Consider the following 24,535-nt stretch of genomic DNA (forward strand, 5'->3'; position numbering starts at 1 on the left):
GCATATGACGCGGTGGGGATTTTGGTGGGGAGGTTGACTACATTCTATGAATACTGTACAGGAGAAAGATGACTAGAGGAACTCACCTGGTTTCCTTTGGTGCCAACAGGTCCCTCCTTTCCTGGGTGACCCTGTGAGGGGAAGAGAGTAGCAGAGGTCAAGAAAGGCATGAGGGCAACTTCAATTCAACATGTGCTGATCATTTATTCTTACCACTGTTCTCCAGGAAAATGCAATAAAGTGCTTTACCTTTTAGACCAGTGACATTCTGTGCAATGCATTTAGGTCATCTCATGTTAAAACAACTGCAGATCACCAGTAATGTTTTCATTGTTCTATTATAACATACGGTACTGATAAATCCAATATAAACTAATGAGATTGTGACTTACAGGGGGTCCGTCGGCTCCGGGCATGCCTGGCAGACCGGGTTTTCCTGTGGGGCCCTGGGAGAGGAGACGAGAGGAAAGTCATGAGCTTACCTGCTTACTGACGACAATACGGATAACAACATTATCATCAACTAAGAAACAAAGTATACCATACACTTTCAAAATGTGATATTTTGTCTCCTTAAACATTCCTGGCTAAATTCCTATTCTGAATATGACGCGTCATGGCGCTTCACTGGTTGTGACACGTTATGGAGACAAAGGTCAAGCCTGTCGGACACTGAATATCTTTATGGAGGTTCATAACATAGTAATTACACATCACAGTCATGGATCACTTGGTTCTCTTACCTTTTCTCCTGGGGGCCCATGGGCTCCCTGTGGTCCTGGCATTCCCTGAAACAATCACATGTCATACGGTCAGATCTGGTCAGAGATCAGATTGGGCAATACCACAGATTACAGTTGTAATCCCACATCATTGTCAGGAGGAGAAAATGAGAATAGTATATTGAGTTATTTTCAAGTGTTTCAATTGGCTAAAATCTGTCCCCAATAACGTGGCCCCTTCTCTATGGCATCTCTCACCTGGGTTCCTGAGGTACCCTGCTGCCCTGGGGGGCCTGGCTCTCCTTGGGGACCCTGAGAGAGAAAAGGGGAGCGAGGAGGAAGAGATGGTTTGAGACTTTAAGAATCGTTTGCTCTCAATGGGAATAAATCAATGTGTCCCCCGAGGACAAAAGGACGGGAAAACATTCACTGGTCACTGACCAGGTTTCCTTTAGGACCGTGGGGCCCGTCGTTTCCACGCACACCCTGAGAGAGGAAAAAGAAAATAACACATTGAATAAATAGAAAAGATTACTAGTTATCAATTCAGGGTAAACAACACACATGACCTTAAATGGCCTGCTACAAAATGACTGTCTAGATGTGTACAAGTGATATGAACACGATCCTATACTGTAGGGCTGTTTTAGGAAGTGGCATGAGGGTGATGTGGTCTACTGACACTGTTCCACTGTGGTTCCGGGTTATATAGTTGCCTACTTTAGGGGTGCTTAGTACTTCCAGGGGTAGTATGAGGGTAAATGAGTCATTCTGGGTGATAGTGAAACTATCCCAGCGCAGGGTTTGCTTGGTCATGGTCATGTTTTAGGGGGCACTGTCATTGGCATAATTTTGCATAATTTTTGCTTATTTTAACCTAAAAAAAGTCTTAATACTAGTAATTGATCTTATTTCAAAATATTTACCTTAATACGATGATTAATACAAAATATATTTAGTTTTATCTTGAAATAAGATACATTACTGTATTAAGCCTTTTGTAGGTTAAAATAAGCAAAATGATCTACCAATGATGTTAGTTAATTTAGTTTGTTACAAATAAATAAGAAAATAACACAAATGTTAAGTTAATTATCACTCAATATAAGATATTTAGGCTTGCTTAGATTTTACTTTTTGCAGTGTAGCTTCACAGCCAAGTGGTTTTTGAGTAAACTGACATTCCAGTGTGGTGCACCAATGTGTGTACTTACAGGAGGTCCGGAGATTCCGTTGGGACCTTTAGGACCGAGCAAACCACGAGGTCCCTAAAGACAAGAGCAAATCAACACACTAACACAGAGAGAAGGAGCCTGGAACTGGTCAATAACAAGCAAGCTAAAACAGCTAGTCACTATAAACAACATAATACACCCAAAACATTTTATGGTGATGGTAGTGAGGAAGGAGCCAATGTCAACAGTAGTGTCAGAAACACACTCACTGGTTCACCTGGAAGTCCTCTGGGTCCGATGTCTCCGTCGTCTCCCTGGGAACAACAGACACAGACAGACAAAGGTGAACGACAGAGACAGAATGTGAGGAAGGAGGAAGGAGTTTGACAGATAAACAGGATCACGTTTAAAAGACTATGGTGGGAAATGAAGGTAAACTCAGTGTGTGAAGTTCTAGGTTAAGTGGCCACTGTAGTTCTGGCTGATAGACTCATAGGTGTACAGATCTCTATGGGGACATGGGACTGATAAGTCAATGTCTGAAGTTTCGCCAAACTACTTACCCTCTCTCCGTCCTCTCCAGGACCTCCGTGGGGTCCCAATCCTCCGGTATCACCCTAGAATGGTGGAACAGAGAGGGAGGGAAAACAACTAAAACAACAGCATGCTTAACCACACTTCTATTTCACTCTGTTTCCTTTGATTTGATTGGACAGGATCCTCCTTCCTGGTTCATAATCTTGAGTCACAATAGATCCAGACCGAGTCGGTTGGTTTTCCCAATCGATTTCCTTTCATTTGATAATCAACCTCTCTTTGATGATTCCTCTACTATATTTCTCTGGTGGTGTACTGTGTTGACCTTTGACCTTGAACTCACCCTGTGTCCTTTGTCCCCAGGCAATCCAGGCAGGCCATCGAAACCGCGGTCACCCTGCCAGAGACAGACACATCGTGTGAGGTGGCGGAGAAAACGGATTAGAACACAGTAGCAACAACACAATACTGTGGCACGTTCGAGATGCAGTTGGAAGTCTGAGCATCACATAAAATCCACACTGAGAACGGAAAGATATAAATGTGACCTGAACAATGTTTAAAAAGCAGCACACATGCAAAGTGCTGACCATACGGACAGTTTCAGAGAAACACGTGATCATAGAACAGAACTGGGAAGGAAAAGACACAAATTATGTTTACAACAAAACTAGCAGCTGAGAGCTTACCTTAGGCCCACCCTCTCCTGGCATGCCTCTGGCTCCATCAGCTCCAGCACGACCCTGAGGAGAGAGGGAACCACGGCGCTCACATCTTTTGTCACAGAATCTAATCTGCATGGCTGTAGACATAGCATACCACTTAGCGTGAAGTAATGTATTGGCATGCATACAAGCAGTATGCTCGTATTAACAATGGAATGTAGTCATAGAGGGCATCCCAAATGGCGCATTATTCCCTATATAGTGCACTACTTTTGACCAGAGCCCTATAGAACCCTATTCCCTATATAGTGTACTACTTTTGACCAGGGCGCATACGGAATAGGTTGCCATTTCAGACGCATCCATAAAGACAGTCGCGGGGATCCGATGGCGCTCACTTACCCTTCTTCCTGATTTGCCGGGAGGTCCGCTCAAACCCTGTGGTCCTCTGGGGCCCTGAAGAACAAAATAGATGTCTGTGATGAATGCCTGTCTGAATTGAGTATCAATCATAAACACATATAGAGAAATAGTCTCTACTACTACATTTCAGTTGAGGAAAATCAACCGTCTCTTTGGAACTGACCAGCACTACTGTGGTATAAAGGAACCTACATAAAGCCAGTCTGTGGTCAGAGACAGACATAGGGAAAGAGGTCCACGGACGTGGTTCTGGGATATCTCTTTACCTGAGGTCCATGATCCCCACCTTCACCCTTCAGACCAGAACTTCCAGGGGTACCCTGAGATAGAACAGAAACAATCATTACTGCGGAGAAACACACAGACGTCAATCAAATAGCCCAGCCACTCTGTTTCCTTCATCTCCTTGACGATCTGGGGACCATCCATACATGGTCAATATTCTGATACGTCGTCAGATTGGGAATGAGGGAAATGCGATGGAGGAAGGGTGACGGTACACACCAGGGGTCCTGTGCGTCCAGTGTAGCCCATTGGTCCGGGTGGTCCCTTCAGAGCCAGCTAAGAGAAAGGAGAAACAACGAGATGTCAGCACTTACCCATTACTCAGACCATTTTTGAACACATGCTGAAGAACAACATGAGAACCGCTTAAGAACACTGCCCGAAAGAGATTGCGTTCAACCTGCATGTTGTCCTGATGTTGTGTTTGTTAAATCAATTGGGGTGTTTTGTCGAGCGCGCTAAAGCTGTGTGATAAACCAGTGGGACGGACAGTGTTAAACTCTCGTCACTCACCCTGGCCTGAGACAGAATGGCCTGAGCCTGGGCCTCCTGCGCTGAGACCATGGGACCCTTGTCACCTCCACTGCTTCCGAAACGGAACTACAGAGAGGGGAAAAATGGTCACCAAATACATCATCTTCAACCCATTGTCCTAATAGGAGGAGTAAACATACTGAGGTGGAGCATGGGAGGGAGGGTCGAAGGTCGATGAGAGAAAACAGAGAGTGAGAGAAGGAGAGGGTCAGAAACAGAGGTCAAGAAGTGATGTAAGGGTGGGTCTTGGAGACGATTGACAGGAGGGCACTCACGGGCAGCATGACGGACGTTCCAGGGGGGCCTGGCACACCATCGGCACCAGCGATACCAGCCTTTCCAGGGAGGCCCTACAGGAGGAGAAACCAGCACAGCACAGTCAGCCTCTACAACAAGACAACTAGAATCTCAACCACAGACAAACCGTATAGGAAATAGAACTTCATCAGAACCACAGATATAAATATAAGATTAAGACTCACCCTCTCGCCAGAATCACCGACAGAGCCAGGAGGGCCAGATGGGCCATTAGGTCCGGGGAGACCCTAAGAGAGAAGAAGAGGATGGTGGGATGAGTAGGGTAAATAAAGGTGTTCTATTAAGACACAATTCAGTAGAAAGAGGCGGATGAAATGCACTTACTGCCTGTCCCTCTGGTCCCGGAGGTCCCTCAATCAACATACCCTGTGAAGAATGCAAAAACATGGAGAGTGTGAGATAGTGGTAGCATTTCAATGTTAGACGTTGCTAATTCTGTCCATAGAAATCCCAATGGAACTCTAAACTGCTTCTTGTGAAGCTTATGTTGACTACTGACTGTGGTGGTGCCCCCTGTAGATGAGGAGGTCACAGTGCACAGGAGTAGCTAATATAACTAAACAACAACATGAATGGCAACTCACAGGCTCAAGGACAGCAGGCTCTCCCTTCTCGCCTTTTACGGCACTCACTGAGGCCTGAGGAAAACACACATGTAACCCACAATACAGCACAGTCAATGCATATGCTTACAGACCCGACACACACTCAACCAAGAGCTTTTGTCAAACCTGTCGGCATGACGTGCAGCCAACAGAGTAAGGTAGAAATAATCATAGAGGTGGGAAATAGTCATAAAAGCAACAACATGAAGACAGTGGATTCACACGTGACCCAAAGGTAGCTCAAAATTGTTCTATGGCACGGCCTTGGAGAAATGAGGTGTTGTAGCGTTTGTTTGTAAAAGCAAGGGGACTATTTAATGGGTTAACCATTTCTCAATGGCACCGTTACATAGAACATTTTGTAGCTCCTTATCAAACTGAATAAATGAATGGATCGTAATCAAGTTACAGGAAACATACCTGCAAATGATGTGTGCTGGGTTGATAATACCAACATAGTATTCATGAGAGATACATTCAGTGCAGACAGAATATATACCGTGGTCTTTACTACTAAAGGCAAAACGAACAGAGTGGGTTTGAATCATAAAATGACTGCCTAAAATATAGCTTTTTACAAGGTTGTACAAGCAATAAAGTTCACCTGTTTTTATGTCTGAAGTATTGTAATCGTAAGAGTAGTCTAAAGAGACCACAGTGTCTAAGTGTAGAAACAAATCATGTAAGTAAGTCCAGCCCCTCGTTGGGCGCCAACTTTTCTCACTAAAAAGTCTTCAGGGAATCCTTCCCTCGGGGCGACCTATAACCTCAAGCTTAATAGCAAGTCCAAATCAAGCCATACACATAGAGAGGCATTAAAAACAAATGAGATCCGAGCCAGATCATTTGCTGCGCCTTTAGTACCTCTTTGTGTATGCATACTAACTAGAGTATACACCCAGTATACACAAATCATATTTCAATTCCTGTTAGAATTGAAATGAAGACTTAGTGGAAGCGGAGTGACTTACGCCTCCCTCGTCTCTCACAGCAGACAGGGCGGGGCCCATGTTGCCCTCGGTCTCTCCCTCGGGCAGGGGCTCGTTGTAGTCCTTGTAGGAATAATCGTATTCCTTCATGCCCAGGTCTCCAGTCACATACTCCTCAGTAAAGGCCTCGACCTCACCCCCTGCCTTGGCCAACTCTACCTCCTCTGCCACCAACGTTCCCTCCACCTGGGGCAGAGCGATGACGGAATGGAGGTGCCAAAAGAGAGAAAAAGAGGAGAGATAGAGAAAGAGAGAAGGGATAGTAAGAGAAAGAGAGGAAGACGAAGAGGATGATAGAAAAGAAATCCAAGATATTGATGAAAAGTAAAGTGACAGTAATGTCAATAGAAGGAAAAGGATGACAGTGAATGACAGATGAAGAAGCAGAGAGATACCGGGAGAAAAGGAGACGGCAGAGAGCGTAGTAAGTCTTACCTTTTGCGAAACACATACACTGACAAAGGGACATAGAGCATAGTGACACCTGGTGGACATCAAAAGAACAGCCAGTTCTTCAGGTAATTTCCTCACCAAAGCATGGAAAGCTTAAGGCTTCATGAATTCATTAAGGGCCTTCTGGTCTTTCTGGGGCCATCATCTCTTACACATGTAGGCATACTTGTGTTGATTCTTAAGCTTATAATAATGGCATGTTTCCACAAAAGATTTTATGGTTTTTCACCAGCTTGTGTGTTTGTGTCTAATGATTGAGTGACAGAAAAGAAAGTAGAATAATTGTGGGCTAGCAATACCCTAATAGGTCATACAGTTTAATAGTTTAGTTTATAAGACTCACTGACACAAACACACAGGAACGAGGTGAAGCACCCCACTTTGTGAAAACAAAAGCTGCTGCTATTTTGCAAAGCTATTAATACGTTCTTTTTTCTATTCAACTTACCACTGCTGGTTATGTAAAACATGTTGTAAAAGGTCCGACATTGGTTATATAGATACACATGACTGAATAGAATGATGGCTATTGAAATAAAGTAACCTATTTATTTCTAAAAAGAAAAAAAAAAATCTAATTCAAATGAATTTTTTTCAATGATTTACCATTTCTTTGAAGATAACAATAAAACAAATATTCCTATAAAATAAAGAGGACATACGACAGAACTGTGAGGAAAGAATCACACATTCAGGCTGATAGGGCTGAGGATAGCCACTATAATTCACTCTCAAAATGCAGTTAGATATGCTGTCAAACAAGAATGCATGACATCCATTCCTTTGTTGTGTGTATCAAACATTCTTATGCGACTCCCATTTTCTCAAGATTTTTGTTCTCATTTCAAGACGAAATGTGTTATCAAATAGAATCTTGATATGAGAACTACAAATGATCTTGGGTTTAGGGAAAATGAGAGCCACGTGAAAATGTTTGATAGGCCAAAATGAATGTGGTGCATTCCTCTTTGAAAAAGTGTGGCATGTCTCATAGCAATGGGGGCAATTTTTGGTTAGGATTGTTATAGTACGTGACAACTTGATACACTAGTTTGTTAAACTACTGGATGGCTGGGCTCACCTCCACATAGAAATTATAGGAAGTATATAATAGTAACTAATAATGAATATGTGTATTAACTTTAGCTGGGGAGTCTTTTGAACTAGTGTGATATCGTTGGCCTTCTCCCACTGTTTCGCTACGTGCGGTTTACCTGGCCAGTGGTCACTTCTTGTCCAATCACCTCACTCTCTGGCTGTAGGACCGCCTCCTCATAATAATAATCCGACTCTGTAGGGGTGTGGCCAGCCTCAGAATTTGCAGTTTCTACATCCTGATTGGTCAGTTCAAGAAGAGGTGGGGGGGACCAAGTTGGAGGTAGGCAGGTTTGAATGAGAAAGGGTGGTTAGCTTAAAGATGGTCAGGATCATGACTGATATGTTTCAAGAAAGGATGAGACACATTACAGGGGATGTTTGTCAGGTAAAAAGACAAACAACGAGTTTTGCCAAATAGTTCTCTGGCAAAACATGTTTTCAAAGTGTAGAAAATTCACTTTGAGTTAGAAAGACATTTTAGCAGTTACAAAATCTTGACGACTATAAATGTTGCCATCCGCAAGATTTAGGAAATCATCGAGATCAACTGTCCATGCTAAAATGTCTTTCTTGAATTCCCTGAACAATTTTGACTGTAAAAAGAAAGCCACAATGCCATGACAGGTTCATTAGGCCAAGTCTGCTCTTCTGCCGATGTCAGAAGGTTAGAGAAGGCCTAAACTTGACAAATCCTGGTGAGAATCGATGATCACTGTTATTAATAGTGGATGCATATTTTGTTTGGTATCCTCTGTGAAGTGGGACAGACTTTAACCAAAGACACGGGAAAAAGTTTGTCCCACAAAAAGCAGCCTCACAGAACAAGTTCAACTATTTCCAGAGGTATTCGTAATGACTAAATACTTACTCGTTTTTCAATCAGTGTGCACTTATCTGAGAATTGTAATACACATGGTTTTGACATTTCACCTTCTCTGTTGAGAAACCATCTTAGAGCTTCATTACATTAACATACTCACCCATGTGAATAGTAATCGAGCCAGAGGTCTACGGTGTACACTTAATGAAGTTGAACTGATACCAAAGCATGTTTAGCGTGCTTAGTTTCCGTGAGACTGCTTCATTCATATTTCATTCAAATATGATCAGGACAAAGACGACTCTTTGAGAGAACACACGTTTTGAGAGAAGAAAAGACAGAGAGAAATGGGAAACATGTTGTTGTGCGGTTGTGTGGGTATATATGTTTTCTGTCTTCAATTTTCTGTGTAAGAAAGACATGCACACAGCTCGTTCACTTGATTAGTGCACCACTCGTTATTATTTCATGATTTAAAAAAAGACAACAGGCCTTGTGTGAACGTTGAGAACAGATTCTGAGTTTCAGGAGCTTTGAAGGGGAGTTTGTAAGGAAACGGAGAGGAGACTGTACAGATAGCCATGCTTCAATATGACAGTCTGTTACACCGCTATATCATATAGGTTCTCACCATCATATAGATATATAAACGGAAGAGAGGGTCCAGGTTGGTATGGGCCAACTTCCTTTCTGAGGTCCAGGTAGTCCACCACCTAGGTTTTACACTAACTTCTATAGTGGTTGGTGGTTCAGTTGAAAAAGCATTGCAGTCACAAAACCGTCAAACTGTGCAGTTTTAGCTTTATAGATGGTAAATCCAAGATTGGTAAATGATATGTATAATTTAGACAACAAGTATAAATCAGGTAGTTATTATATAGATATGAATTTGAAACAGATAAGTCACAGCTTTTTAGTACTACTGTAATCTATGTAAGTAATATACCCATGGTGAAGGTATGTATCGTTGTATAAAAAAAATATTATCTGCACATCAAAAGTATCTAAAAAATTAAAAAAACTCTTACACCTAAAACTTGGCACTAAAACTATTATCAATTTTAAGCAGACACTACAAGTCTGCTTGTTGATGGACATTTGCAGTAAAATCTGGATGGAGAACGACCTGGTCCCCAGAAGGGATAGGTGGAAGATACAGCACTGGACTGCCACCATGGGCTCTTTGTTTGTACCTGTTGATAACCGTTGCCCTGTTTCTTCTTTGGTTTTTCCGGCACAGGGACGACGGTGCCACTGAGTGCAGTCTTGCCAAAGGGAGGCATTTTTTTGGTCATCGATTTGATGTTATTTACATCAAGCACCACCTTGGTTTTCTCTGGCAGCTCTTTCTTTGGTGCAGGTTTGAAGGGAGGAACTTTGATGACAACTGACACTGTTGGTTTGGCTTTAGTGATCTCAGTTTTTACTACTTTAACTTTGACTTCGGTTTCTGGTTTTGCTGGTTTCACTTTGGTGACCACAGTGTTTTCTATTTTAACTTTAGTGACTTTTTTTTCTGGCCGGGCTTTAGTGGTTTCAGGTTTTGCTGCTTCTACACCATTGCCATTAGCTTTTTTGTAACTGCCGCTTTTTCCATTACCATTAACTTTCTTATCCTCAGCAGTTTTACCGTTGCCATTAACTTTGGCCTCACCTTTTACTTTCTTCTCAACTACAGGTTTGGCATTGCCATTGACCTTGGAATTACCATTTAGTTTCTTCTCTACTACAGGTTTGGCATTGCCATTGACCTTGGAATTACCATTTAGTTTCTTCCCTACTACAGGTTTGGCATTGCCATTGACCTTGGAATTACCATTTAGTTTCTTCTCAACTACAGGTTTGGCATTGCCATTGACCTTGGAATTACCATTTAGTTTCTTCTCTACTACAGGTTTGCCATTGACTTTTTTTTCACCGCCATTTTTTGTGGCAGGTGTGGGCTTGGCCACTGGTGTGACTGCAGTGGGTTTGATCTTGGCCAGGAGGACTTCAATTGCAGTTGGTTTGGCTTTGGCTTGTTTGGCCGGGGAAGGCTTGGCTTTGGTGGGCTTGGCGGCAGCAGGTTTGGTTTTAGCTAGTTTGGCTGTGGCAGGTGCGGCAGCTTTGGCCTCAAGCCTGGCAATCTCTGCTTTCGCAGGTTTGGAGGGGGCAGGTTTTGCCGCTTTAACTACTACAGGTTTTGCCGCCTTTACTACAGGTTTTCCCGCCTTAACTACTACAGGTTTTGCCGCCTTAACTACTACAGGTTTTGCCGCCTTAACTACTACAGGTTTTGCAGCCTTAACTACTACAGGTTTTGCAGCCTTAACTACTACAGGTTTTGCAGCCTTAACTACTACAGGTTTATCTGCCTTAACCACTACAGGTTTGCGTTTGTCAGCATTGCCATTGGCATCCTTCTGTTGTTTATGCATATTGGTTGTGTTGTGTTGTAGTTTGTGTGGGTGTTGAGAGAGGAGAGGTAGAGAGATACATTGGGGGTGGGAGGGGGTGAAGGAACAAGGGATGGATAGATGGAGAGGGAAAGACAAGGGTGGATGTTTTGAGACACAGTGATTTAAAGATGGCTTAGGCTTTTGGGTGATTTACTGAGACTGTTCTGGCATTACTGGATACAGCAGAAAGTGCGCACCTTTAAAAATACTTTGTGTCAATGTAGCACAGGAAAGATGGGAAGTAAGCATTTTATAGCCAATTGAAACCTTGACTAATCGGAACAAGGTAGGGATGTAGTTATTTGCCAATGACAACACTCAAATTACAACAGGGGTCAGTGTAGAATGATCTTTTGGCAGTCAATTTAATACAGTGTGTAGCCTAATACTCAGCACGTACGGTGCAATGGATGCTGATCTCTCCAGTAATGCCATTCTCCATATTAAAAAAGCAGCATCTCTGTGCTAATGAAAACTGGAACCTGTGGCTGGCAGAGGCACTGGGGATATAACAGTCAGGTAAAGCTGTAGCCAAGGACACACTGAGAAGCCTCTGATGCACTGAGCCGTCCAACTGCAAGAGAGCGGTGAGCTCATAGCCACAGAGAAGCAGCAGCACTGCACAAAAGTTAGTTTTACTGGGGCGTGATCTGATCTTAACTAGATGAAGAAAATACACAGATGGGAACAGATATATTCAAATTAAAGGCAAATACAAAAATATGTACAGTTTGTATGCATATATGTAGAGAATAGCTCATTGGACATGCTATGGGAAACATGTATATTATACATAATGAGATATTGACAACTAAGGGATCAAATATCATAAAAAAGGGACATTAACAAACACAAGTATTTAGACAGGCAGTGAAACCGAGACACAGAGAGATTGACAGACAAATGGGCAGACAGGGGCATATTTAGACTCACAGACAGACTCATTGATACCTTAAATTGACCAAAAGACAGGTAGACCCGATAACACAGTCAAATATGTGGACGCATGCGATTACCTTTAAACATACGACAAGCAGAAGTGCAGTTGTTAATCCCATAATGAATCAGACATGCCAATGATATGTTAATGCAGACACACCTGATGCATAGCAGCCCTTTCTCACCCACTGCTGTCTGAGTTGAATAATCCTTCCCCATCCTCAACTAGTCATTTTATACAAATGCTCTACTGTTTTGTCATAAGAATTTGCTTAAACTGAGACTCAGACCCAGTGATATGACGCTATCACTGAGTCTACCTTTAATGTTTATTTTGGCACAAAACATGTACTGCATTAAGTTGTTATTTCCAAGTTGAGGGTAATAATCATATGAGCAACTGCAAATAAGGATATCAAAATATATCGCCCATTGTTTTGTATTCATTAATTTTCCTTCCTTCTCTTGACAGTTGGTCCAGCCCAGTGTGGCCAGAGAATAAGGGAGAGAGGGGCAGTGTGGCCAGAGAATAAGGAAGAGAGGGGCAGTGTGGCCAGAGAATAAGGGAGAGAGGGGCAGTGTGGCCAGAGAATAAAGAAGAGAGGGGCAGTGTGGCCAGAGAATAAAGAAGAGAGGGGCAGTGTGGCCAGAGAATAAGGGAGAGAGGGGCAGTGTGGCCAGAGAATAAAGAAGAGAGGGACAGTGTGGCCAGAGAATAAGGGAGAGAGGGGCAGTGTGGCCAGAGAATAAGGGAGAGATGGGCAGTGTGGCCAGAGAATAAGGGAGAGATGGGCAGTGTGGCCAGAGAATAAGGGAGAGAGCGGCAGTGTGGCCAGAGAATAAGGGAGAGAGGGGCAGTGTGGCCAGAGAATAAGGGAGAGATGGGCAGTGTGGCCAGAGAATAAGGGAGAGAGGGGCAGTGTGGCCAGAGAATAAGGGAGAGAGCGGCAGTGTGGCCAGAGAATAAGGGAGAGAGCGGCAGTGTGGCCAGAGAATAAGGGAGAGAGGGGCAGTGTGGCCAGAGAATAAGGGAGAGAGGGGCAGTGTGGCCAGAGAATAAGGGAGAGATGGGCAGTGTGGCCAGAGAATAAGGGAGAGATGGGCAGTGTGGCCAGAGAATAAGGGAGAGAGCGGCAGTGTGGCCAGAGAATAAGGGAGAGAGGGGCAGTGTGGCCAGAGAATAAGGGAGAGATGGGCAGTGTGGCCAGAGAATAAGGGAGAGAGGGGCAGTGTGGCCAGAGAATAAGGGAGAGAGCGGCAGTGTGGCCAGAGAATAAGGGAGAGAGCGGCAGTGTGGCCAGAGAATAAGGGAGAGAGGGGCAGTGTGTGTGCTGTACCTGAACCCCCAGTGCCCCACGTTGTAAACATACCTACACATCCTCATATATACCACAATGACAACATGTAAATTACATTCCTGCAACATCAATAACACAATGTTAATTCAATGCGATAGGTGAGGTGAAACGAGGTGATGTAAGAGGATGAGTGGTCGTGTGAATGACATCATGAGAATGACATCAACAGTATTACAGATGGGAAATAGAGTGACAGGGAGAGAGGCATGGCGACCTAAACTTTCACAATGCTATAAGGGATTTCTTACAGTAACAAGTCCCTCTCATTGCAAAACATGTACAAAATGATGTACAAAAATGATGTCATTCTATTTTCATGTACTGAGCCTGAAACGTATATATTTGCCTTCATACCTCTTTCTCTGTGCCTCTATCTCTCCCTCATTTCCCTCTATTTTGATTCTCTTCCTCCCTCTTGACCTGTTGAGTGGGGCCCCCTGGTTGGGGGGGGGGGGGTCTGTTGTTTCCCCATAATAATAGAGGTACTCATGGTCATCTTGCTCCTCATCAAAGTACTGAGAGAGATGGGGGTGTGGGCAAGAGGGTCGTACAGGCAGAGGAATGGAGGCAGTGGAATGAAGGACAGGAGGGGCGAAGGGTGAGTTTGAAAGGGAGAGAAAGGTAGAGGGGGTGGAGAGGAATGCATGAAAGGAGAGAGGGAGGGGGGAAATATGGTGGGGATGAGTGCATTGATTGGAGAAGTAAATAAAAGCAATGTTTTACGATTCATTAGGACTCCATGTGTCGATTAATGTCTGGAGCGCTTGTAATGGAGACACATGGAGAGTCTAGATGAATGAGAAAACAAACGCAAATGAATAAAACCACGCCGATTTATATTCATTCAACAGCACTCATTTCAGTAGCATCTCTAAAACTTCTGGGATTGGTGCATCCAAAGCGATACTTTCTCCATAGTCATGAAATGAAATGACGAAGAGTAGAGAAGCAGTCTGATTGTATCATCCTCTTTCCCCAACCTCTCTGTCTTCCATTTTGTTCTAAAAAAAACATTTTATTCAAGTTGAGTTCAAATCAACTCTGATTCAATGCGTGTGTGTCTTTATTGCAATAAGTCTTGCATCAGGATTTCAACAAACCCAAACAAATGAAAAACTACATTTGACATGACTTGACTTTTGCTCCGTTTCTCATCAGTTTGCCTGTATTACTGAAGTACAACAGCACTGTTTCTATTGTGTATGGTTTGTGGTGGTAAACAAAGGGCTCTCCTTTCATTTAATTCCCTCAGAACACACGTAGGTGAGGTGGAAAGTGGATAGATACAAATTCACAATGCGAGAGGACAGAGCAGCACTTTGATGACTTCCTGGAGCTGTCGATGTCTGGGGATGACGAGGCCTCACTGCCTTTAGTGAGCAGAGGAGTTTGTGTGGACATGCCACCATATCAGTGAATATTGGGTTTAGGATGGCGGTATTGTACTGCAATATGCTATAATGTGTTCTGTTGCATGAACTTGTGTGGGACGAAGTTGTTTTATGCTGTGGTTGTGATGCTTGAAGTAGCTGGACTGCATAGATAGACTGTAGTGAAGTGAGTTGCATTGATATTGAGTGGTACTTTCAAAGAACGCTGTGACTTAGCGGTGTAATGGTGAATCCTAATTCACTTCCAGGTTACTGTTCAGTGTATGTGGTGTTTTGTTGTGTTACTCACGTATGTGTTGGGGTCCTGGGACTGGGTTTTGGGTAGAGGGGAGTCACAGTCAGGGCTGTAGTGTTCACAGAAGTCATAAGCAGCCTGAGGGTTGGATGCGATTAGCAGCTGTTGGATATCACCCTGTGTGGGAATTAGAAAACAAACAGAAAACCTTGTTGAAAGGCAACGTAATTGAATTGGAATCAGTTCCTGAGCTGAAAGCAGAGTTGTACTTTGTCAGCTTAAGGATTTGAACTTGCAACCTTTCGGTTACAAGTCCAACGCTCTAACCACTAGGCTACTCTGCCGCCCCGTAATGACATAACATGGTAGCCTATTTAGTGAAGCAGATTGAACACCTCAATAAAAATGCTACCACTACAACAGACGGAAAAGGAAGCAATCTAATAATATTAGGACACGTATATCTCTATGGCATTAGTGTCATATATACTGAGTGTACAAAACATTAGGAACACCTGCTCTTTCCATGACAGACTGACCAGGTGAAAGCTACGATCCCTTATTGATGTCACTTGTTAAATCCACTTCAATCAGCATAGATGAAGGGGAGGAGAGAGGTTAAATAATGATTTTTAATTCTTCGAACATCGATACTGTATGTGTGCCATTCAGAGGGTGAATGGGCAAGACAAAATATTTAAGTGCCTTTATACGGGGTATGGTAGTAGGTGCCAGGCGCACCGTTTTGTGTCAAGAACTGCAACGCTGCTGGGTTTTTCATGCTCAACAGTTTCCCGTGTGTATCAAGAATGGTCCACCACCCAAACGATATCCAGCCAACTTGACACAACTGTGGGAAGCATTGGAGTCAACATGGGCCAGCATCCTTGTGGAACACTTTCGACACCTTGTAGACTCCATGACCCGACGTATTGAGGCTGTTCTGAGGGCAACTCAAGGGGGTGCAACTCAATATTAGGAAGATTGTTCCTAATGTTCTGTATACTCAGTGTTTAGCTCTATGGCACTGGGGACTAGTGCCTGCATGTGTGACCTCTGACCTGGAAGACCTCCTCGTCCAGCAGGCGTGCTCCGAACACGGTGATGCCCTTGGTGTCCACCACAGGGTTTTTGCTGCGGGGCAGGGCCCTGGTCATGCGCTTCTTACAGTCCAGGAGCAGGGTGACGTTCTTCTTCGACACGGAGATAGCGATGCGGTGCCACCTACAGGCAGGGAAGAGGTAAAGCACAACTGTGTAATATGTTGGAGGGGGTTGCTTAAAGGAAACTCCAATGTACACAGTTTAAGTTATATATGTGTGTGTGTGTGTGTGTGTGTGTGTGTGTGTGTGTGTGTGTGTGTGTGTGTGTGTGTGTGTGTGTGTGTGTGTGTGTGTGTGTGTGTGTGTGTGTGTGTGTGTGTGTGCACGTGTGTGCGCGTGCGTGTGCGTGTGTGTGTGTAAGACTTATGGGACTTCACACGATTGAAACCTGTTCTGGGACAGGGGTTTTCAAACTTCTCCTCTGGGACCCCTGGCCGATCCACACATTTAAACTATCCCAGAGCTAACATACCAAAGTTTGACTTGTCAACTAACTATCAAGCCATTGATAAGTTGAATCAGTGACTGAGTTCAGGGCTACAACAAAATTGTGAAATGTCTGGGAGTCCTTGTGGAGAGGTTTGAAAACCACTATTCTGGGACACTGAGGGAAAATGAGTCAAATCTCAGAACAACCCTACAAAATCTGACTAATGAAGAAGATGATGTCATTTGTATGAAACATGTGTATGAAACAAAAACAACCATGCATGGAACCCCCCCCCCCCCCCCCCCCCCACAAAAACACACACACACACACACACACACACACACACACACACACACACACACAAACACAGAGCCGCGGGACGCGTTGTTACTGACTTGCCGTCGGCCAGGTTGACGCCGCTGAAGAGGGGGTAGTCCTCGGGCGCGGGCCTGCCGGTCTGGTCCTCGTACAGGAAGACAGGGGAGCGTCCCAGCTCCACACCCAGCTGCTGGACACCCTGCTCACTGTAGATGGACAACAGGAAGGCCTGGAGGCCCGCATGGGCCTTGACCAGAGCCATGATGGAGAAGTTCTCTGGGAAACGACCTGGAGGAGACGGGGGGAGGAGGAGGCATGAAGAGAAGAAAAGAGGAGGAATAAAGAAGAAAGGGGAGAAAGGGAGGCATTGGGGGAAGAAGGATATTAGATACAGTGGCTGGGCAGACGATTAATGAGATGTGATGAAATTCAAATTAGAGTTAGGGCTGTCTAAGAGTAGACAGTTGCATGTTTTATTTGAATGTAAAAGCGAGGGTTTGAAGGATTGAAGTGTGAACAGACAGGTGGGTGTAGAGAAATCGAGAACCCAAACAAACAAAAAAGCTTAAATGAGCGTTTTGACTTTTCAGGATATCTTTCATCCACTGAAGTGCTACTTACAATCCTAACGCGCTTCAGGGTCTCAGACGGTAGTTAGTTGCTTAATGTGTTCAGGCTCTTCCAAAGGCATTTACATTTCACATGCTCTTGCACGAAATAATGATATGCCTAACGCAAAAGCAATCTAGCACTAAAGCTGCAAAGTTATGGTCCAACTAACCTCCTTAAGGTAATTGTAAGATGAAAATAAACCCTAAAACTGAACAACAATGAAAAGAAACACAAAAAAGAGACACAAATAGCAATCATGACACATTACAAAAAATTTATTCACCGAACGCACGAGGCATGAATTGTACGCCCCAGTCTGTTTCCATTATTTCAGCAATCCATCCTATTTACAGGTTATGTCGACCACATCTTTCCAAGTCAACCTGAGGGATGAGGTATGTTGTAGCTTTAGTTCATTTGAGGCCTGGGTCGTGTTCATTAGCGCACGCATCGGAAGACGTTTTAAATGTTTTGCAACGGAAAACGAAAATGAACGTTTCTTATTGGGAAAGTACAGGCAGTCCATCACTGTTTCAGTTTGTTTTCATCCGTTTGGTGCCTAATGTACATGACCCAGTTAGACATGAATATAGAGGTACCTGAGAAGAGTTGATTGGTAGGGGCAGAGATCTGGGCCTTCTTGGAGATGCGGTAGGCATGGTCAGCGGTGCCGGCACGGCGGGAGGTGCAGAAGCCTGGAACCTTCCGCACCCCCTCGGGGAGAGAGGGCAGCTGCAGCATCCGCAACACATCCACTGGATCTGAGGAGAGACGGCGAGCGAGAGAGGTTTAATAGATTGAAAAACCATCGCTCATTCATATATTTTTATGTACATATTCTTATTCATTCCTTTACACTTGTGTGTATAAGGTAGTTGTTGTGGAATTGTTAGGTTAGATTACTTGTTAGATATTACTACACGGTCGGAACTAGAAGCACAAGCATTTCGCTACACTCGCATTAACATCTGCTTACCATGTGTATGTGACAAAAAACATTTGACTTGATTTGACATATCACAATAGTTTCTGTATATACCTTGGTCTGAGACCCACCACCATGGACAATAACCATTCCAGTTAGATTTGTAGATTCAATATTAGGCCTGTATCCTAAAGTTACACTCCAAGTATCACAGACATAATTATTGCTGTAAACTTTCACGGTAATAGAAAGTCCCCATGCCAAGTCCACCATCTTCTACACTCCATCTAACCCCAGGAACAGCCTACTCTATTCGACCAGTGTCTGTCAAGCAAATATAACAAGCGCCATATATGTGATAGTGCTGAGTCATGGAAGCCTGTGCAAACAGAATACACCCATCGCTGACATCACCGCCAATCTCACATCCTGCCTCCAGACCAGGTATGACTGTCTGTCAATCTGAAGGCGAAAGAAACGCACACCTGTTGAGGCGAGGTGCTGGCTAGCGGAGTAGAACACTTGAAAATGAAAGGCAGAGCCGCACACTCTAGGAGCTCAAGATGCAATAATTGAAATACCGACGTTTCGACAGGCACGCTGTCTTCATCAGGGTATAATGACTGTCCCTCATACTTTGCTTGGCTGAACCAATCGGCTGACTCCTCAGGGCAGGTTTCCCAGGCCCACATTAAACCTACTTCTGGGCAGCAACAAAAAATCCCTTTCAAATGGGGATTCTCAATTGAGCGTGCATTTTAGCTAAGATCTGGATCCAGGAAACTGGTCTGTTCTGCCCAAGTAAGACTTGGGTTGGATAAGATGTGGAATGCTATAGCTTTACTCAATCAAACCAGGAAACAGAGTTCCAGCGATAAGTAAAACAACTTCTTGCGATGCGAGAAGGCATGCTTGAATTCATGTACTCAACAGAGCAAGTATTACTTCAAAACATACTCTATTACCGAGCAGGAAGAATAATTTTGACTCCACCCAGTTACCAATTTAGCCGGAATGGGGCCCTTGGTTGGTTCAGGAATGTGACAAAGTTCCTGGACACTCCAACAAGACACCCGTGTGCAGCCTAAGGAAGCCAGGTACTCCCATCTTTCTTCACTATGTTTCAGTGGATGGTCTTTTCTCTAAGTTGTATTATTTTTCAGAGTTGGTCTTGGCTGCCCTGTCTGTGTTCGAGATGCTAGGTGGGTTTTTCTATACTGTTAGTGGGGTGGCAAAGATGAATTTATCGTGCGACCTGCAGCGACACTAGTCCTAATATCCTTAGGATGCCAGTCAAGCGTTTTAAAGGCAGGAATTATGGGAATGACTGAATTACCGCAGACCTTTAATATGAATTCAAATGACATCTTTGCTTTAATGTCGCCATTACAATGAAAAACAGTAAGCCATATGTATTATGGTTACTCCCAGTTATTCCCAGAGAAAAGCAATCACAGTAATGTACCTTTTGATTAACTGAAAGATCACAGTCATATGTAACGATATGGTACGATTATTCCCATAGGAAAGTCTGTACTCTGTATTGTAGTGTAAATACCACTGAATTAGAACATACGGTATTACATCATTTTTAGCACAATGATCCAATCCAGGCTCATTGTGTTTAGGTGACACCCAGAGTTAACAACCAGTTTGAAGGCCTCAGGTGACAATATTTGGGGAACTCTCAAATGGTGCGTTAATATTGACTCAGAGAATCGTGACCACAGTCTATTACCAGCACACTAACTCTGAGAGACAGAGAGAGGGATGAGGACGGGGCAAGGGTCTATGAGAGAGGGAATTCTTTATAAACAGAGAGAGAGAGAGAGAGTGATATTGTAATGCCCCATTAACTCTCCAAAACAGTAACCTGGAGAACAAGACAGGGGGGAGAGAGGGAGAGGAAGAGAGAGAAGGGGGTAGAAACAGGGAGAGAGAGAGAGTGAGAAAGAGAGGGGGGATTGAGAGAGAAAGGGGGTAGAAAGAAGAGAGAGAGACACACACAGAGAGAAAGAGAGACACAGAGAGAGAGAAACAGAGAGAGAGAGAGAGAGGACGAGAGGGACGAGAGCGAAAGAAAGGAAGAGAGAGGGAGAAGGAGAGAAACTGCAGACAGCACAGCCCTGTGATGCTGGATACTGTATCAGATTCCACCGCAGGATCACACACACAATGAGCACCTCTGTTTCGGCCTGCTCACAGCTGCCCTGCTCAATGAGCCCTTCCTGCCAGGAGGTCTTGGGAGAGGAGGACGAACGAATAAAATGACAAACACACACCCACAAAAAAAACATACACGCGGGACAAATATGGAGCCAGCCGGGGGTAGACAAGCCACCTCTCTCTCTCTTTGCCCACTTTCTTTCTCCTGTCTCCCTCTCCTTTAAGTCACACATTTGATCACAGAGTAGAGACCACCCTGTACACCGTGTCTTAAAGGGGAGTACCGGGTGTGTAAAAGGAGTAAACGCCCTGTACTGTAAATGATAATCATTCTTTTATCCCTCACGTTGCTTTATTCACAGCAGCCCAGCAGTGAGCTACAGTAATGATGAAATCACATTAACCAATCACATAGAAATTGAACTAGGCTATCTATATATTTCATGCAAATAGCCAACATACAGTAGTACTATTGTGTAGTATGTTCCATCCATTATCCACCAGGATGTTAGACATTGTTCTTGGAGCCTTTTATATGTAGGCCTTATTATCATCAACAAAACGTTTTCACATATAGCACTAAGCCCAATCAAAACAATCCTAAATGTAAGACCATTGGAAAATGTAGTGTAATGTAATGTAAACAAATAGGAGTGGCACAGCTGCTTTAATGTAATTAACTTAATTGACCACTAGATGGGGCCAGGTCAGACACAGAACTCTCCTGACAGCTGTCAGAACAGGAGCCTGTTCAAGAGGGTCAGACGTTACAGAACGCTCAGATAGAAAAGTACTGAGGAGAGCAGATGTGATTGTCTGTCAGGTAGAATAAGGTCTCCTGTTAGCTCTATTCATTACATTTCTATCTGCACTTCCATGGTTTATTTCACCCACAATTCTTTCCAGATGTATAATTAACATTAATATACAAACGATATATTGTGGCCATAACTGATCACAGTTTAAACACTGAGTCCATACATCCAGGCCAATACATATTTGAACATAAAACAGCTAACTGACCCAAAACCAACCGAGTGAAACACACAACCCTGTTGTCCAAACACAAACTGTCCAAACACAGAGACTGTGAACAGACACTGTTGGAGGAGACTAGGTGACTAGACACACACACACACACACACACACACACACACACACACACACACACACACACACACACACACACACACACACACACACACACACACACACACACACACACACACACACACACACACACACACACACACACACACACTAAACAGAGTGCTGTGAGACCACTGCACACCAGAGCCGTCACGCTCCAGATGAGCCTATAGACTGGTGCACTGGTGCCCAATAAAACTGCAGAGCTTTTGTAACACTGTCCAACGTTAAACAAGGAGAATGAGAATCAGTGCTGAGGAGCTTTCTTCACTTCACCCCGTGGGTAACCTCGCGTTTCCCGCCTCCACCCTCGCACCTTTCACTCTTTCTTCAGGGGCATCCTTGTACAGTGGCGCCAAATACCAGACAGGCACACCACCTGACACCTTGACCCCCTCACCTCTCACCTTCACTGTCACACAAAGCTGACATTGTTAGAGAGAGACAGAGAGAAAAACAGGGAGGGACAACATGAAAGTGTTGCAGACAGGATGGAATGAGAAGGAGACTAAAACAGGAAGTGAAAACGGCTAAAACATAGAGGAGATGGGAGATGATTGGAGAACACACAACACTTTAAAAAAGGCAAGAATCCAGACCAAAACCAAGTTTGTCCTCAATTTCCTCTCTTTCGTTCTCTTTCGTTCTATCGCTCTCTCTCTCTCTCTCTCTGCAATAGTAAGGCATGTGTTCAGCTCAGACTGGAGGCCTATAATTTACATCAGTATTCTCTATAGTTATAATGTATTTATAATCCTCCATGTACACAGACAGAAAATCCATTATAACCACCCACACTATAAAAATGAGCTATTGAGGCATATGATATATATATTTATATACAATTAGGACTTAATATGAAAGAATGCACAACTTCAAAGTGAGGTAAGATGTTTGGAAGGGTTGCCTGGGGTAAGTACAAGAGACTACTGAAGATTGACGAACTCAACCTCAAGTCGAGAAACTTCGAACGACTTCTAACCATCAAACATTCCACAAAACCACTGATGAAACCTCGCCATATCATATAATGTAAGAATACACTTGTCGTTTGACATGTACATACAGAGCTCAGTAAAAAGGACGTTTTCAGAAAGCCTAGCTAACACACCTCAATGTCTAGTCCTAACATGGTTATGAATATCTCCAAATGTGTTTTGATTGACAGAGACATCACAAGACACCGGATCACATGATCGCACAATCTATCGTAGCCCGTGACTACAGCTCAGGCCTAACCTCGTAACGGTTGCATTGTTTGTTGTTGTCCTAGACCTGCAGCCTCAAAAACATGAGGCAGAGTAGAAGATCACAACAGGTCAATGTGCACAGGTCAATGCTGTAGAAAACCCACAGGAAAGCACTCGTTCTCCTATGCAAGGGATCGTACCCTCAAGCAATGATAAGTGAATGGTAGGATGAGACAAGCAGGACAGTATGGTGGACAGCAGTGAATCACAGTTCATTCTTTACATTATAAAGTCAATGAGGAGGTGGGTTAACTACAGCCTGGTTAAACCAGACTGAGTGCTACGTTCACTAATGTTTTACTTAGAGTGTAGTGTTTAGTCTGGTTTAACCAGGCTAGGAAGATTTAAACCTAACCATTGCCCTATGCTACAAAAGTAGGCCAATCCCCGATTGGCAGTTCTACTGCAGAGTGCCAACGTGGACCGTGAGGCATGTGGTTCAGTTCAGTCAGTGACTCAGTTGGGCCGTGGATAGGACTAGCCATAAGGGAGGATACGTGGACCACAAGGTCTCTATAGGACCACTAGGCCTCAATGTGAGAGGCTTTGATGCCTTACTAAAGCGTACAGCCCAAACAGCCAGTGGCAAATAAAGAATCTTAACTGAGGCATAGTTGGAAGGCTAAGATACTGCACGTCTTCTTGGCAGTTAGGCCTAGTATCCAACAGAAGCGCAAGCAAGAATCCAACTCAGGGAGTAACAAGTTAGTGCCCTTCCATGTTAAACACATGGCTTAAATAGTCCCACATCATAACCAGGTGCTCCACAACTCTGTTTTACATGTAGGCCTAAACGTCTAAATTCAATGCCATATACAGATATACAACAAACTGTGTTGGCACTTTTTAATGCAGCATAGCTGCCATGTAGCTTTACAGCACTCTGCCCAACCAGGAAGGAGTCTGACTGGAAAACAGTGAAATCAAACCAGACTGAGGCCTAAGCAAAGTATACCGAAGAGCTTCCAGCCTATTTACCACTGAGCCTAGGAATGGTGACTAAGTCAGGCTCGTTAAATAGTGCTGCGGAACGATGCAGATTACAGAACAATAAGGTATCATCATCATTGTTTGTGGAGGCACTTGGCGACGTTCCATCCGAGCCTGGAAATACCCTTCAGAATACCCAACATTCTGAAATCTTTATAGGTGAGCACTACCTTGAATTGGAACATCATTTGAGGTGGGGAGATGATGGCAGGCGATGGTTTTTCATCTCTAAATGGCCCACTATGTTATATGAAGGGGGCAGCGGTTGCATAGACCATACAAGCAGCCAAAGAGCCGTCTGACTCTCTTGCGCCGGGGGCTCTGCAACCATACAATGTGGAAATCACTGGTCTCTAAAACATTTACCGTGCTCATAAAATGAAGAGAATTCTAGATGACTAGGACCATAAATTATAACTTCAGTTCAGTTCCTGAGTAAGACTGAAATAACAGAATGCTATTTATATGCAATTTATAGTCTTACATCTCATGCATGTCCACTCATGGACAGCTGATGCCTTCAAATGTATAAAATATTGCCTGTCTGAAATAATTGATACAAATCTACATGTAAAAGTACCCATCTAAGTTTCCGGACACGCCTACA

At 43.8% G+C, this 24,535-nt stretch overlaps 1 protein-coding gene across 6 annotated transcripts in view; it reads right to left on the reverse strand.

Moving 5' to 3' along the window:
• LOC139554670 (collagen alpha-2(XI) chain-like) overlaps window positions 1–24,535 on the reverse strand; it is a 46,401-nt gene that overhangs the window by 16,904 nt on the left and 4,962 nt on the right. Inside the window, exons 2-26 of one of the 6 annotated variants that reach the window (XM_071367682.1) lie at window positions 18,048–18,209; window positions 16,914–17,124; window positions 16,047–16,209; window positions 15,040–15,162; window positions 9,818–11,026; window positions 7,921–8,040; window positions 6,236–6,439; window positions 5,244–5,297; window positions 4,984–5,025; window positions 4,824–4,886; window positions 4,617–4,691; window positions 4,321–4,407; window positions 4,027–4,083; window positions 3,789–3,842; window positions 3,502–3,555; window positions 3,124–3,177; window positions 2,778–2,831; window positions 2,461–2,514; window positions 2,167–2,211; window positions 1,937–1,990; window positions 1,164–1,208; window positions 981–1,034; window positions 744–788; window positions 393–446; window positions 87–131 (exon numbers count right to left, since the gene is read on the reverse strand). In XM_071367682.1, the coding sequence (XP_071223783.1) occupies window positions 87–131; window positions 393–446; window positions 744–788; window positions 981–1,034; window positions 1,164–1,208; window positions 1,937–1,990; window positions 2,167–2,211; window positions 2,461–2,514; window positions 2,778–2,831; window positions 3,124–3,177; window positions 3,502–3,555; window positions 3,789–3,842; window positions 4,027–4,083; window positions 4,321–4,407; window positions 4,617–4,691; window positions 4,824–4,886; window positions 4,984–5,025; window positions 5,244–5,297; window positions 6,236–6,439; window positions 7,921–8,040; window positions 9,818–11,026; window positions 15,040–15,162; window positions 16,047–16,209; window positions 16,914–17,124; window positions 18,048–18,209 (3,182 nt within the window). The remainder of the gene's footprint in view (window positions 1–86; window positions 132–392; window positions 447–743; window positions 789–980; window positions 1,035–1,163; window positions 1,209–1,936; window positions 1,991–2,166; window positions 2,212–2,460; window positions 2,515–2,777; window positions 2,832–3,123; window positions 3,178–3,501; window positions 3,556–3,788; window positions 3,843–4,026; window positions 4,084–4,320; window positions 4,408–4,616; window positions 4,692–4,823; window positions 4,887–4,983; window positions 5,026–5,243; window positions 5,298–6,235; window positions 6,440–7,920; window positions 8,041–9,817; window positions 11,027–15,039; window positions 15,163–16,046; window positions 16,210–16,913; window positions 17,125–18,047; window positions 18,210–24,535) is intronic. The other 5 variants (XM_071367683.1, XM_071367685.1, XM_071367684.1 and 2 more) reach the window with 5 other exon arrangements.

The sequence above is a fragment of the Salvelinus alpinus genome, chromosome 26 (assembly GCF_045679555.1).
Source record: "Salvelinus alpinus chromosome 26, SLU_Salpinus.1, whole genome shotgun sequence".
NCBI classification, from domain to species: Eukaryota; Metazoa; Chordata; class Actinopteri; order Salmoniformes; family Salmonidae; genus Salvelinus; species Salvelinus alpinus.